Genomic DNA, 17,072 nt, shown 5'->3' on the forward strand with positions numbered 1-17,072 from the left:
TATTGTCATGGTTTATACTAAAATTGAACTTCAATATGAGTTCATAAGCCTCCATAATGAAATAAAATTGTTAGATTTAGCAAGTTGTTTCCAATTTAATCATATGTTGCACATATAAATAACTATACTATTAACCTTTTTGCTGTTTCATCAGTTTGCTACAGAAATGTGATAGCCAAACAGTCTGAATGTGTCAACATTTTCCCATTATAATCTCTATTTCCCAGCCCATTACATTTTGCTGTGAGCTGACACTCTTCATATTTATCAAGATGATCCTTTACAAATCAAGCTTTTTTGGCTTACATATGTTACTAAAAATATTTTTAAAACCCGGTAAAATAACTCAAGACAAACAAAAAATTTAAATGTTCCCTGTCTCTACTATAATTCTTCAAATATTTGAGGCTTTCCTTTGAATGTCAGTAAATGTGTCATTTTAATTTTTTCAGCCCTTTTCATACATGTATATCTGATATAAGATGGAAAATGCTGCTTTGAGGAACTGGATTTCATTGTTCCAAATTATTGTTTTTGTTTTTGTTTTTGTTTTTGTTTAAAAAAAACCAGCTATTCGAAGTCATTCTCCAGCCAAGCCTGTTCTTATATTTGTATCATCCCGACGTCAAACTAGACTTACTGCATTGGAGTTGATTGCTTTTTTGGCAACTGAGGATGATCCAAAACAGTGGCTGAATATGGATGAAAGAGAGGTAAGTGCACTGACTGAGTAAAGTGTATATGATTATTGCTTGGCAGGCATATAGCATTAAGAGTGAGCTCCATTAGGAAATTCTTGTATGATTTGCCAGTATCTCCCTTCCTCTTTAATAATATTTAGACATAGATTTGGGGTACACAATATTCCTGTTTGTTTAATGTTGATTGGGCAGTTATGAGTGGCCTCAGTTCATTCCTTCTCTAAACTATTTCCCTACCCCTTCCAAGACCTTCATTGGATATAAATACAGTACAAACAACAGTATTACTTATAGTGAAATCTAACAGGGTGCCCCTTTTGATAAGGAGTTCATACCAGAGTTTCACAATTGATGGTGACAAGGGAAGAATAGGAGGAATTGGCATTCTAAAACAGAGAAGCTGGGAGGAGAGAAAGTACACCATAAAACATAAAAGGGGCATATCTAGTTCAGCATTTTTTTCACACAGTGATCTGCCAGATGTTTATAGAAAGCCCATGAAAGCAGCACATGATTGCAATAGGGCTGCTTCTGATCCTGGAGGTAATATATAGCCAATATGACTCCTGTTGTTGCTTCTGATTCTTTAAACGGTATTGTTTAGAGTTCCGCATGTGCAAGCTATAAGTTCTGTTAATAATAATATGGGTTTCCTGGTGGAGGTGGAGGAAAGAACTGGAAAATATTATGGAAAAATTCAGTTATTTTATTGAGGAATATGTAATGATGTAAAAAAGAACCATATATACTTCCTTGCCTATCCGAGCTCACTTAAATGTTGAAATCTTCAAGGAAAGGTATGTGCTTCCCAAAAGGTAGTTTCCCTGGGTTCAGAACGGATTTCAAAACATTGAACAAAGATAATGGCCTTATGGTTCACAACATATATTAATGTAAAAGTTGACAGTAACTGACCATTAAAAAAATCTGAAAGAAATGAAATACGATTTGCACCTTTCTGGATCGTATTACATTCTATCCCATTCCCACAAATGTACAAATATGCTTTGTACAGTCAGGCCTCATCATAAATCTGTATTGCATTTGAAGAAGTGAGTTTATATCTATGAAAACTCATTCTAAAATAAAAACAGCCTTGTTTCATTTTTGTATTATTCCCTTTCAGTTTACAGACTTGCATACCTATGAATAGCTAAGGTGTTTCTTGAGAAAGTTGACATCTCTCCTTTATGGTTTGGGAAGCCCTCTTTTGCTTTCATACTGTTAGGCTTCTGATCATGTGTGGTTGAATAATTTTTTTATCCAATCCAAAGTCTTGTCTCTGTCCAATGCTGGCTTTGATGTTATGGGATGAGATAAGACTTCAAGATGGATTGAATAAAAAAAAAAATGTTTGATGGATTGTACCATACCATTCAAGCATTATTTTAGTATCATCTAGGAGTATCATCATTATATCATATCATGGTCAAATATGATTGTCTTCCATGGTAGGATCTTGGTGGTGGATCCATAAGTGACTATGGAGACCTATTCAGGATCTGCATGGTCTTTCATAATAAGGACATAGATTTCCAGATGGAAGGCAGTCCCAACAAGGGTTTGCTTGACACACTATCTTCTTGGCACATTTCTCCCTTTCTCTCTCTATTTATGCCTCTTCAAAATCCATGGCACCATTGGTAACAGCTGACCTCGAGTCAAAACACTTGAGGACCAGGGATTCCCAGTTCTCTGTGTTACTGCACTTTTTTTTTTTTTTAGTTTAATGCAATGTCGAAGACTTTTTTAGTTTAGCTTTACGCCCATCTTTCAGTTTCTTTTGCTATCCACCGACATTCCATTTTCTATGAGCGGAGAATAAAGCAGTTGCTTTGGGAGACAGTAATTGGGAATTTGGACAATTTGGCCAGTCCAGCAAAGTTGATGGCGGAGAACCATCGCTTCTATGCTTGTGGTCTTCGCTTATTCCAGAACACTGGTGTTTGTCCGCCTGTCTTCCCAAGAGATTTGTAGAATTTTTCTAAGGCAATGCTGATGGAGTCATTCCAGAAATCAAGACTGACACTTGTTCATGGTCCATATTTCACAAGCTTTTGTTTGATATTGTCCATATCAAACAATACACCTCCTGTCATTCTTCCAGATTAGCCATATGGTGAGATCTGATAGGCATTGCAGTCCAACCTCTGAAAAAACTGATGTATGTAAAATTCCCAACCCATATCAAAGAAGATTCAGCTACATGTCGTCATAATTTCAGTAATAGTAGTGATGGTAGTATCACCACACAGATTTTACAGTGTTTACTAAAAAAAATACTGTTGAAAGCGGAAACTAGTTACTGTCAGAAATCTAAAAATTGCAATATTTCAAAGGTTTGCTTGCTTGTTCTTTCTTCGATACAGTCTGAAGATTTCACTTCTTTGACGGCTGTGATAAAATTTGTTTGTGGGTTACAAAAGCAATAGCTTTTCTACAGCAAATTTAGTTTTCTAAACATCTTCCACTTGTTAAGGTTTCACTACAGTTAATTTTGAAAAATTAATGTAACTTCTTAAAATGTTGATATCTAGTAAGAGTTAACAAATGGCTCATCCAAATCCTGCTGAGATCATGTGGAAACACGTTAGATGGAAGTCTTTGTGACTTGAACAGGAAACCACATGTAAAGTTGAGAATGTGTGAAGCAAAATGTGCGTGCACACATAAAGACAAATATGCTTTCTAGATGGATCTAAAAACAAATAAATAATATTACATTCTGAATTTCTACTCCATTTAATGTCTTACAGCTATAGAGTGTATTCCTCTACTTCTAATATTTTATCAGCAATGTAATATTTTCAGTGTGATACATAATGAAGCAAAAATTGATTTTGAACATTGTGTGAGAGGTTGTCATGATTTTCTGGTAAAATCTGTACTTATTTTTTTTTTATCTTCTTTGCTTTAGTGGTTCAATACTGGAAAACTAATGACACTGATATTAATCTTTGAAGAAATAAAACTATGTTCATATAATCAGCTTCTATTAGGAAGCCAGTAACATCCCAAATGTGGGATCTGACCACATTTATATATATCCTTGCATAGAACATGGCTCTATAGCCCAAAAAAAAAAACACAAGAACCTAGTTTCCTTGCATAGTTAGCTATTTTAAATATATATATATTTGCATATGTTTGTTTGTTCAGATTATTCTATTTATCTTGTTTTTCCTCCAGATTCGTACAGGCATAATTTATAGCTATCGCTCCTAAATTATATTCTCACAACAATCCTGTGAAGGAGAATGACAATATTGACAGGCCAGAAATCACTGAGTAAACTTCATAGCTGAGTGGAAATTAAATATATGTCTCCAAAGCCTAAGGATGCATCTGCACTGTAGAATTAATGCAATTTTATACCACTTTAACTGCTATGGCTCAGTGCTATGGAATCCTGGAATTTGTAGTTTGGTGATGTACCAGCAGTTTGGCAGATAAAACTAAGGAACTTGTAAAACTACAACTGCAATGATTCCATAGCATTGAGTCATGGCAGTTAAATAGTGTCAAACTGCATTAATTCTGCAATGTAGAGTCTGCCTTGGTCCACCATTGTGTTGCATTGAATCCTAGTAATTCAGAGCTGCTTAGGATGAGACATAGTGGAAATCTATCGGAATTTAGAGACTTTCTTGCTCAAGGTGGACGTGAAAGAAGAGGATCTTTCACAGGATTTTCACTATGGCTTGTTTCTACAGAGTTGTATGTTGTACTTAAAAAAAAAAACACCATGCCATTTCACTTTACCACAGCAGTACTTTAACTTTACTTAACATCTGTGCCAGATGTGAAATGTGTAATTATATTTTGTTTTAAGACTTCATAACTTTCCTGATTATTTTGTTCAGGCCATCTTTCTTTGGCGTCCATTTCAGACAATCTATAAGTGTTATGCAGTGGCATATGGTCTGAGTCTGATGTGCTTTGAAAAGGGTACAGAGTACTAATAATGAGGATTCTGCAAAAATGGGAAAACCAGGACAGCAGATATGCTTTGAGAAAGTATGGGGTTTTAGCATCTTGAAACAATATATCACACTCAAAGGGACAGAATTGGGCTGCACAATCTGTTAGCTCATTCTTGTCCAATCTGGTCTCCTCCTTTCTTTTGGAGCCAGCGTTGTCATCAACTTACTGAATTATACTCTGACTGGAATGAATTTCAGACACAGGGTAATGTATCTACTTAAATGGAATTCTGTCTTCTTTTTTTAACAAAACCTTTTTTGGTATAATTTTTAATAAAATAGCAAAAATCCCACATTGTTTACATTAAGTTGTTCAGAATTTTTCATTTGTGACATACTGAAGGGGGTGGAGAAATCTAGTTACTCATTTTATAATAATCTTCCCATTTCTTAAGTTTTATTTCTGCCCCTTACACATTTTTTTTAAAATGGAAACTATATCTTGTTCTGTAAAAGGGATTTTAGCTTTTGAAGATCGCTATGAAACGACATGTCCATCATTAAACAATATAACATAAAGGCAATGCTTTTTCAACAGTTTAAATATCAATGTGCTATCAATTTTCTCAGGAGTGCTGAAGTTGCTTTAAAATGTATTAATATTAAAATGGACCCACTTTGGTGGGTTGCCAAAATCTATCCTGCCAGCTGAACAACTGGTGTCCTTAAAGTTAGGGCTGTTTTACAACATAAATGCATCGGGCAAGTATATGGTGCCTTTTCATAGTGACACTTGTTTCTACTTTCACAAAACATGTTTATTTTTTAAATAATTATTTAGGCGTATTACCCCGACCTTCTCTTTTTTTGTTGTGCTGAGCAAGGCTTTGCAAACTATTAACAGGGTAATATGGTACATGTTTACTGGGAAATGAGTCCTACTGAATTCACAACTTGAGTTGTGTTTCATACTTTTGGTGAGCAAAACGCTGGCCATGAAAGCCTTCGATAACACGCTTCTTAGAGCCTTACAGTGGAATTTTCCCAACATATTTGGCCTGGAAACTGCCCTTCCAGGATAGTATGGGAAGGTGTATTTCAGTATAGTTTTTTTAAAAAATTGACTCAAGAAAGAAATCTTCTACAAAATTAATTTTTTTTTCAGAATTTTGAAGCTCAAGCAAACCCATCTGTTTGTGGGTAAAACAGTTTCTTTCTCACTTTACTGCACTGATTTATGTGAAAGTGAGGTGGGCTTACAAGAAATGACTAAGCTTCCCCGCTGCTAAGATGTCAGGCTTGCAGCGCATATGCCAGCACTCCTGCTAAGAGCCCTTTAGTTTTACTGTGTTAAATTACACAGCTTTGCAGGCATCACTATCATACACCACAGGGCACTGCATATTTGGGAGGAGCAGCTTTCTGGTGAAAAATGTAGCAAAAATAATGGTTAATTTTCTTATTGAATAGTTCATGTGTTACCACAATTAGACTATCTCATCAGGGCCAAATCTTGAAATATCACTATAACTGCATTGTCACAGATCATGCAGTGTGAGCTAATGATAAAAAGGAAGATTTTTGTAGTGAGTTATGCAGCATTTTATATTTACATTGTATATATGCCACTAAACTTTTAATGACAATTGATACACTTACAGTTTTGTTCCAATGAGCAGCATTGTGATTTATCCTCACACCAAAACTGGTGGATTCTTACACAAATTTAAAGTTTTTGTTCTGCATGATTTATTTTTGGGTCAAAAGACTCAGGATCTATCCACCTAAACTGCTGTGACTACATTTGGTGGAATTGTGGGGTTTGTAGTTTTGTATGGCTAAAGAGCTCTTTGGCTGGAAAGTCTAAATGCCCCTTCCTAAACTACAAGTCCCATCATCCCATACATTGTTATCATAGTTAAATTGGAATAATAGTCCTATTAAATCAGAGCCTATTAAACCTATTAATTCTTTGAGACCATACATTACTTCTCGGTTAAACAAACATTTCTGGGCTGCTTCTGACTTTTAGAGTCCTGTATGACTTGGATCTAGGTTTTCTGAAGGATTGTAACTTCATGTATGAAACTTCCTGGGCTGAACTGTGTCCTGTCTTGTTGATTTTTATCTTCCGTTTCTAATGGAATCTAAACCATTTTGAATATAGAAATTGATAATTTGTAGTTTAAAATAGCTTTTATATATTTCCCTATTATCCTTGTATGTTTACTGGTTTCATATCTTTTAAACTACTTTGAGTAATAGGAGGAAGGCAGAATATGATATGATAAACTCTTGGCATGCTGCAATATACAATTTACTATGTTTTACTAACATTTTTGAAAAGCAGATATGTGCTTTAAATTCCAAAGATGTATTTATAGTTGCTATATTGTGTGAATGTTTTAAAAGGTTATAAGAGTGACTTCCAGCACCAACTTCAGTTTTCTTGACACAAGTTTCTCATATTATCTCAAACAGTGTTTCTGCAACTTTTCTACATCTCAGAAAGGTTTTTGGGTAATATGGGTTGTGTTTTCAGAAAGTAGAAATTCAGTTTTACCCCTCACTTTGCCTTTGAGTTCACACTGTTTTCAAATATTTCTTGCCTGAAAATGCATTTTAGTTGAAATATTAAGGGATGAATTGTAGCCACATGTCTAAAACTTATAAAATCTTCTCTTTGTTAATTCATATTTTTTCTGTTTTACTGGCATATGTAATACATTATGAAGCTGACTAATGAGCGTTGTGGCTAATTTAAATCCCATTGATTTCCGAACAGGACAGAATTTAATGCAGCCTGACAAGTTTATATAGAATACTACTGTTTTCTCTTTCCTGTGCTTTTTAATTTGCTTTCATGGGATATTAATTAATTTCTCTGTTAGTGAACAGGCTGTTTTTTTCCCCATGTTTACGAAGTAGTATCCCAGAATAATAGATTTTTCAGATATTTCCTATTTAATGCTGAAAGTTGTCTATTAGAGTCTTAAACTAATTTACATATATATATTCTTTTTTTACATTACAGATGAGTGCCATCATAGGAACAATCAGAGAGTCTAACCTGAAGCTTACCCTTGCCTTTGGCATAGGTATCCACCACGCTGGCCTACATGAACGAGACAGAAAAACAGTGGAGGAGTTGTTTGTCAACTGCAAAATCCAAGTACACACTTTCTGTCTGTAACATAATGTTGAAGGGTTTTCTAATTCACTTTCAAAAGTTGTGCTTATTTTCATACCAAATTCTTTTCTTGTTTTTAGGTTCTGATTGCCACTAGCACATTAGCCTGGGGTGTCAATTTTCCAGCACATTTAGTAATTGTCAAAGGAACAGAGTTTTATGATGGAAAAACAAGGCGTTACGTTGATTATCCAATTACAGGTATTGTCAAAAATCATAGGTCTGTCAGAACAATCTATATTATCCCTATATGGCAACAGCATAGAAAGCATAATGTATAAGTTGAGAGCACGTTTTGAGACCAAAACTATGAATTTTAATATGACCCATGGAAATGTCAAGGGTCATTCTTTTGGAGAGGGGAAATGGAGTAACCTAGCCCTGACTGCTGCTGCTATTTTTCCACCCAGGCCTTCAAAAAGACCAAAAGTGGTAACATGGCAGAGAAAGTAGAGGGGGGCAGTGTTTCTTCTAGATTCTCCTGGTATGGACTAAGTTCTCGCCTTTTGCCATTCTATTGAGAGAAGGAGAGGGTCCCTTTTTTTTTAATAACTTAATGTACGCTGTCCATATTGACCTATGGATAAATTGACCCAGTTTTGAGAGGAAAAAAGAAAATTGTTATACTTTTACATGAGTATATAGGGTAACCAATTGTCTTCTTAGACATGAAATAGAAACAACTGAGCGATATTTATTACACTTTTTCTTAAACTCTTTAGCAATAGAACTTACTTTTTAAAAATTCTTGTTATATTTTGAGAATGCTAAAACAAGAGAAATCCAAAGGCTAGTAGTAAAAAGAAGTGAAAAAACACAATTGAATAAGTTATCACATTAAAAGCCATTACATTTTAAAATGCAAAATAATTTTAAAAGATAACAACAAAGTTGTTTTATCCATGCTGTAGAGTGGTCAAGGCTTTGATGACAGAGTAATTATTTGCAGACATATGTTCCCAAGACTCGGTATCTCCAGTAGAAAAGATCTTAGATAACTGTGAATGTGAATTTTGTAAAGTCAAATGCTTGTCCAACCTGATATCTACTGTGCAGAATTAATAGGGCCACATAGGATAAAACACCATGTGCAAGCATGACTGGAAAAGGTATTTAGAAACATTAAAATGATGTTCTCAGCCCCTATACTACTGAGACTTGTTCAGTCAAATTTTATTCTTGAGAGGTGTACCTATATCTTGCCCAAAACAAAAGCAACAAACACTACAACTGAATATGTCTTTGTTTTTTAATATTTTAATTTTATTAATATTTCAGTAAATATAATATGATTACAGTATCACATCTGTATTTTAGAATATCCATAATATTATGTAGAACAGCTTCAATCACCTATACCTAAATATCCTAGCAGATAAAATGAAACTTTCCTACCCTTTACCTCCTCTATATAAAAATGTAAGAATAGTGAAGTTGTGTTATAGTTACTGTTGTCATTATTTGATTTTTGTAGATGTTCTTCAGATGATGGGACGTGCTGGTAGACCTCAGTTTGATGATCAAGGCAAAGCTGTGATTCTAGTTCATGACATCAAGAAAGACTTCTACAAAAAATTCCTCTATGAACCTTTCCCAGTAGAATCGAGGTAAATGAGAAACCACACTTTATGAAAAAATGTGATTCATAAATGCATTATCTTCCCTAAATCTCAGCATTGTGCAGTTTTCAGAAAATTCAATTCCAAGCAGATTTCTGCCTCCAGGTGGACTCCTTTGGTTACACTGCCAAACTAGGACATTACTAACCAAGTACATTCTAAGGCAGTGGTTCTCAACCTGTGGGTCCCCAGGTTGTTTTGGACTACAACTCCTAGAAATCCCAGCCAGTTTACCAGCTGTTGGAATTTCTGGGAGTTGAGGGCCTAAACATCTGGGGACCCACAGGTTGAGAACCACTGTTCGAAGGGTTTGATTAAGTATATGAATTGCCACTGTATGTGTGGTGACACCCAGATTTATTTATCCATGCACAGAAATTTCTCAGGCACTGGATATGGGGGATGTTGAGAGAGTAGGTAAGTGAGAGAACAGATGGAGCAATAGTACCAAAAGCTTCACTGTTTACTACTAACATTCTCCTTTAGCAGAGGTCCCAGTAGCTTCTTGTCCTTTATTGTGGAATTCAAAGATATTCCTTAAAGTAATAATGATGCCGTCTTTTACTAAGACATTTTCGAGTAGAATGACTTGTCTTTCTTAAATACTGATAGAATGTTCCCATTTTGGATGTTCTATGTGGGATCAGTCTTAATAGCTGCAGTCTGATTTTACAGACCTAGAAGCTAAAGGCTGATGTTTAAGACTGTTTGTTGCATCCAATTTGAATGTTTTGTGTGCATAATACCATTACAGGCTTGATGTGAATTCGTTAGTGCAATTTTTGTTATTGATATATTCATTTTTCTTTAGTTTGCTGGAAGTTTTGTCTGATCACTTAAATGCTGAAATTGCAGCTGGAACTATTACATCAAAACAGGATGCAATGGATTACATCACCTGGACCTATTTCTTCCGTCGCCTTATCATGAATCCCAGGTGAGTTGTTGAGAGACTGAGGCCCTTTCCACACAGCTGAATAAATCCCCCATTTTCTGCTTTGAACTGGAATATGTGGCAGTGTGGACTCAGATAACCCAGTTCAAAGCAGACATTGTGGGATTTTTTGCCTTGATATCTTGGGTTATATCGTTGTGTGGAAGGACACTGACAGAATATGAAGTAGAGTAAGTAATATTGAAGGCTTTGAATCAAATCTTGTTCAACTGTGAAAATTTTTCTAAGGTCCCATCTACACTGACAATTTAGTGTGGCCACAAAATTGCCACAAAAGCATGCAAAATTGCCACAAAAGCACGCAAAAAAGCTCTTAATGCTCATTGCTGCTCTGTGGTTTGTCATCACTATCCAAACCTCAAACTAGTCCCAGCATTACCTGTGTAATAATCTATATAGCAAAACCACGTTCTTCAATACTGGCTTGAGTGACTGAACTTCTGGGGTTTTCACCGTGTCTAGTTCTACTCCCGTACTACGATTTTTCGTGGAATAGTTTTTCTGCTGAAACAAAGCAAATCTAGTCCTATGAGCTTGCTTAGATGGTTGACCACTTGGAAGCCATATGTCAGCGTTTCTAAACTCTTCTGAAAGTGGGCAGGGTATATATCTAAGTAAATAAATTGCACCATGAGATTTGGTCATATTACATATATTTCAGTACATAGATATTCAGCATCCTAGTTGTGTTATGCTTGGATTACTTTCTCTGATTTTTATTATGCTGATGTGAGTTTTCATTGTATAAATATTGTGCAAATGATTTATAAAGTGCTTTTAACACTTTACTTATAACGAAAGGCTTATAAGTGCCTGCTATTGCATATTCAAAAGGAGGGTATACGAGTAAATAGCTGCTTAATTTTTTCCCTTCACAATAGAAAATCCCACCCCCACCCCAATCATACTAGTTGGCAATTCAGCCCACATGCATTGCTTTGGATCTAGGTGCTGTTGTTAGCTTGGTTTGTCAATTAAGTAACCCAACTTATTATACCTTTGGCAAAGATCTGTGGAACTGCTTAGCTTCACACTAGACACTTTAACTCAGATGTTTGGGTCTTTTAATAAATTATCTTCCCATGGCTCTTCATAAGCCTTTTTTGAAACACCCGTCAGTTTAAAACGTAATGTTCTGTGTGATATGAGAATACAGTTGTTTGATAAAAACAAGTCCCTTTGGGCTTGTTGAAATACCTTTTTGGAATCGGATCTTCTTTCATTAATTGAAATAATTATCTAAATTTCCTACGTTAGACCATATCTTCCCAATTGAAGGGGGGAAATACTTGGATGATAAGACTTAAACAGTGTGCTTGTCATAAAGACACAAGAAACAAGTATAGTACATTGTAAAACACAGCTCTTCTGAGAATCAATCTAAATCTAAAGTTTGTTCTTAAATAAATTGGGCCAAACTTCCCACACGGAACCCCCCATGGCCAACAGAAAATACTGTGTTTTCTGATGGTCTTCGGTGACCCCTCTGAGACTCCCCCCGCAACCCATCCAGGGGTTCCGACCCCCAGGTTGAGAAACACTGCTATAGGAGAAGGATCTCTCAAGGAATCCTTCTATAGGAGTTTGTGATGTGATAGAAAGGAGGGAAGTGAACACACATGGGCATTATATTTCCAAATGAAAATACAGTAAGCTTCAGTTTGTTGTTCCTGTGTTTTTTCCACTGTAATACATACTTTTGTTGTAAACCTTCCATATTGTAATCGCTATTACTAATCCTGAGTAATATTCAGCCATGTCATTGTGTTTTGTGCAAATAGTGTACTGCCAGCTGTTACGCATTTTCAGAAATAGCAATAAAATTATGATCTGTTCAGTTTGTATTGCATAAGAATGTGCACCCAGTTGTACAATCTGTTGTACAACTGCTTTGCTCATCCTCATCCTCCAGCACACTTTTTCTAGAGAGGATTTTCTCCCCAATAAAGCCAAGCTGGAGTTAAGCCACTATATTTAGTATAGAGTTCCATCCTTGCCGAAAAGGCAAACAAGCATCATATATGAATGTGCGCACGCACACACACACACACACACACACACACACACACACACACACACAAAGCGTACATTTTGGGATTCAGAACATGTAATCTGTACATGGATCTTTCTTATTCGAGTCACAGAAGCCATTTTCAAAAAGAACAGCGTAGCAGATGTTGTAAATGTGTGCTACTACTCAGAAAATGGTTTAGGGATGGTTCAGAGTAAAACTTCCTTCGTTTGCTTTGCCAGTGGTTTTCAGTTATTCTCTCACGCTGAGCAGATTGTTGGCTTCATCGGGGACCTCTTATTGTACCCTCTGAGCACAATAGAGATGTTTAGAGGCACCTACCATGCACATAGGCTCATTCACATGTAGAATTAATATACCAGCAGACAGTGTCTTGGGTCACCCATCACTGAGGTGTTAACACAATACAAATGTGCTGATGTGTAGAAAGTGTATTTTACTGTGATGAGTGCATCCAGGCTTTATACAGGTAAGTGCTTTACCTCTGACCCATTCACATCTGCATCAACACTGATGTCAAAAAGAGAAGAATCAAATAAGGAAAAGAACCTGGAATAAGACTTTAAAAAATCCTTCCTGCAATCTCTTCCTGTTTAATAGTTGCTCTGCAACATCTGTCCTCCAGATGCAAAGTGGTAAATGCAACATTGTGCATTCAAGTTTCCATTGTTCTTAGTTCTCTGAACTGGAACAGTGATACTATATAGTAACTGCCATTGGAAACATGATTCCAATGTGAATTTTCTGTTTTAGGAAGAATAAAACAGCAATGCTTCTTCTGGTCTGTTGGGAAAACTGGTGTCTTAGCATCATTCCAAAGAAAGTACTAGGTTAAGCCGACCATGTATGACTTATTAGGTACATTTGGACAGCATCAATTAAGGGCAAGTAACTTAGCTTTTCTCATATCATATAGGAACAGGGAGACTGTAGGAAGAACAGCAAAATATTTTAATGCATCCATCCAAAACAACAAGTCTTATTGACCCACAAAATCTGCAATGTGTCAAGCTGTGGTGCGTGCCATTTTAATGCTTAGCAGGAAACTATAGCTACATTTTGCAACTATAATTCATTGCACATGAGGGAATTCCAACCAGTAGAGTGAAGGTTTGTGTGTTGGAGTTACGATCTTTACCCTAGAAAAGCAGAAAACAAGTAAAAGCTTTTGGGTGTTTTATTGAACGGTGAAGATGACAATATTAGTACTACTCCTCTTTCTATCATTTAGTTTCTGTCCTCTTTTTCCAGCCTTTATAGATTGGATCAAACTAAAGGACTTCTTCTACAGTTGAGAACAGGATCCAGCAAGGGATCCTGTTCAAACAGGAGGAAGGGAGAGAGGCAATAATACTCCTCACCAACATTCATCTGTTCCCCGGACTTCTAGAGCCACTTGTGGGTAGGGCATTAAAGGTCTCAGTAGAAACACTGGAAAAACAAACTTCTCTCCTCCTCCAGCAGAACCAAGTAGAGTTTGATTCCTATTTAATCTAGATAAGAGTACTTTAAGCTATCTAATGTAGGGGACTGGCATTGTTCTAATGCAGAGCTTTCCAAACTGTGTGTCGTGACACATTAGTGTGTCACCTGTAGTTTGTAGGTGTGTCATGTGACACCTCTGAGTTTGTAAAATAAGCAATAAATCAAAGATTTTCATGAAAAATATTGTGTTCCTCACACATTTCACTATTAGATTTAAGTATGTGTCCGTATCTCTTATAAGGGGTTGGGTTAACCTCCAGTTCTCTAGTAAAATTGAATTACACTGTTGCAAAATGATGCATGTCTTTTTTCCAATAATTTTTATTAAACTATTTTAAATATTTAAACATAAAAATAAAAATATTAATGGGAAAAGTAAGGGTATAAGGGGGGAGGGGAAAAAGAATGGGAGGGGAGGGAGTAAAGTTTGTTGACTTCTGATCTCCTTCATGGTATTTTTCCCCCTTCAGTTTTTTCTTCTCTTCACGCTTTCCTTCTCCTTTTCTTCTAACATTTTTGAGATAATCGCTTTTTGCTGAGTTGGATTGTCCTAAATTCTTAAACGTTTGTTTTGCTGGGTCATATAGTCTTTAAAAGATTGCTAGTCAATAGTTTTACTGTTCACTTTCCCCTCATGTCTCATTATCAATTGTGCTAATTTGTCCATATTCATAATATCTAGTATTTTCACAAGCCATTGATGAATTGGAGGTATTGCTTTTTCCTCTGTGTGATCCCTGTGAAATGCACGCATATGGGTCTCCTGCCCCTGCGCAGGCAGTCTCGGAACTTTCTAGAAGATTTTAAAGATACATTTTGGCGGAAGCCCCACCCACTCTCCCCTCAATAGTATATACAGCCCAAAGGTGGGGCTATCACCCCAGTTCCATCTTTCCTCTGCAGTAGCAGCAGCCAGGAACTCACTCTCTCACTCATGTCTAGCTTATAATTTCTAATTTGATCTACCTTCCTAAATTTTGGACATGACCTTGGACTGTTTGACTACCCTTCGCTCACAGATTTGGACCTGTCGTTTTGGCGACTCCCGGTTGATCTTGGACCATTCAACCTCCTCTCTGCCAGGCCTGTTATATTCCCTTCCAATACTCATTTGCTTCATACCACGTCCACGACATATGGTAGAAAGTGCCTTCTTTGGGTTTCACATTTCCAGCATTTGTTTTGAATATTTTTATTAATTTTTCCCAAGATTTGTGGAGTTACGTACCATTGGTATATCATCTTATCCCATTTTTCCCTTGTTGTATGCGCAAGTAAATTTCAATTTGTGATTCCACATTTGTTCCCATTCTTCCATTTTTATTGGTCATCTGATGAAGGTAGCCTGTTTATTCATACATTCTTTTACCTGCTCCATTTCCATATTCCATTCCAACAGTTTCTTATAATTTTTTGTAATTAATTTCTTATCTGTAGACATTATCTTGTCCCAAAATGTTTCTTTCTCCATAAAACCTATTCTTTTATCTTTATCACAGTGTTTTTTTATCTGTCTGTATTGAAACCAGGAGATATTTTTATAACATAATTTTATTTATTCTAGCATTTTCATGGTATAAAAACCATTAATTTTCTTTAATATTGCTTTATAAGTGGGCCAATTTTCTCAGCCCAATAATCTTTTTTGACTTTCATCTAATGGCAAAATCCATAGAGGTTTTGATATAGAAACTATTTCTATATTTGTCCCATACTTTTATAATAGCATATCTTATTAAATGATTTCAAATTTTTTTCCATTTTTGTCTCCCCATACCAAATGTAAGCATGCCATCCAATTCGCAGATCAAAGTTAAAAATATTTTCTTTACTTAAATTCGTCCAATCTTTTACCACCATAAGGCAGCAGGCCTCATAATAAATTTTCAGATCTGGTAGTCCAAATCCTACCTATCTTTTTCTCATCTGTCAAATTTAACATTCTAATTCTTGGTTTCTTCTCTTTCTAAATGAATTTCAACAAGTCCTTGTTGAATGATGCATTTCTTAAAAGTGTGTCACCAACATGAAATATTTGGCAAGCTCTGCTCTAATGTGCCCTGGATTAGTAGCCCTTTGAATACATATTTTCTCCCTGGAAGCTTTCCAGACTGGCAGATGATTGGTCACTTACCACCATTGGTCCAGGGACTACTACTTTGATCTGGGTTTCAGCCTGTATCTCCTCTTCACAGTGTTATTTCTTTAATTGTAAATTAGTCTATTTGGATTTATAATAATCATTATCCACTTTCAACATTGAGAACCATGGAGACATCATCATGGAATGGAAGTAATCAAAAATTTCTCTAATGGAGGTGATGATGGTGGTAGTTGTAGTAATATCAGGATACATTAAACTGATAGATATTTAGGGAACTATTGACTGGGGGGGAGGCAAATCCCCTTTGGAATCAGTTTGAATTTAAGCAACAAAATGATCTGAGATTAATTAATTAGACAGTTGTGTTGATATTTCAGATCAATGTACAGTACTTTTGAATGTTGATGGCAGGCCATTTTAATCATAAACTTGATTCACTTTGTTTACCAGTTGAAAATGATAATGTGAATCATTCACAGTATAACTCGGTGATAAATGTTTCCTTTCTCTTTCAAATGAGCCAATTCTCCGAGGAAGACCTGGTTTCTTCCTGCAGAGTCATGTTGAGCCACAACTACTGGATTAGATCCAGAAGAGATGTTGACTGGATCATCTCTCCTGTGTTCCATCTACCAGGAATATGTTTAGAATTATGGATTTCATCTAAGCTTCATATCCTTGGTTTGGTGTTACAGATTTTCCCCTCAAGTCGGAAAGAGAATTGCAGAATGTCTCCCAGTAGATAAAATGCAACTTTTTTGAGAGAGTTAACTATTGATACCTCTCCTGTGTTCGGAATGGGTTTTCTCCCCAAAATAATGTGTCTCAAAAATAATCCTGAGCTGTGCTCTTGTAGGATTTTTGCCCCAAGAAGCACTCTGAATACAAGCAAAAGTTTTGCGTAATGGTCTTTTTCATACATCCCTAGACCCTGTTTTCATTATCTGTGCCATTACTACTACCGTATAATCTGAACATAAAAAACATGGTGTTTGTAACAAATGACTTCACAGGCCTGACAGTTATAGCAGCATCATTTCAAGGCTGATGAAAAATTTCCCAG

The 17,072-nt window shown here is 36.0% G+C and overlaps 1 protein-coding gene across 1 annotated transcript in view; it reads left to right on the forward strand.

Annotated features, from left to right (window-relative positions):
• The window catches only part of ASCC3 (activating signal cointegrator 1 complex subunit 3), a 254,794-nt gene that overhangs the window by 182,866 nt on the left and 54,856 nt on the right, over nt 1-17,072 (forward strand). Inside the window, exons 30-34 of the mRNA XM_060753089.2 lie at nt 571-713; nt 7,659-7,796; nt 7,895-8,015; nt 9,289-9,421; nt 10,245-10,370. Of these exons, the coding sequence (XP_060609072.2) occupies nt 571-713; nt 7,659-7,796; nt 7,895-8,015; nt 9,289-9,421; nt 10,245-10,370 (661 nt within the window). The remainder of the gene's footprint in view (nt 1-570; nt 714-7,658; nt 7,797-7,894; nt 8,016-9,288; nt 9,422-10,244; nt 10,371-17,072) is intronic.

Source organism: Anolis sagrei, chromosome 1 (genome assembly GCF_037176765.1).
Source record: "Anolis sagrei isolate rAnoSag1 chromosome 1, rAnoSag1.mat, whole genome shotgun sequence".
Taxonomy (NCBI): domain Eukaryota; kingdom Metazoa; phylum Chordata; class Lepidosauria; order Squamata; family Dactyloidae; genus Anolis; species Anolis sagrei.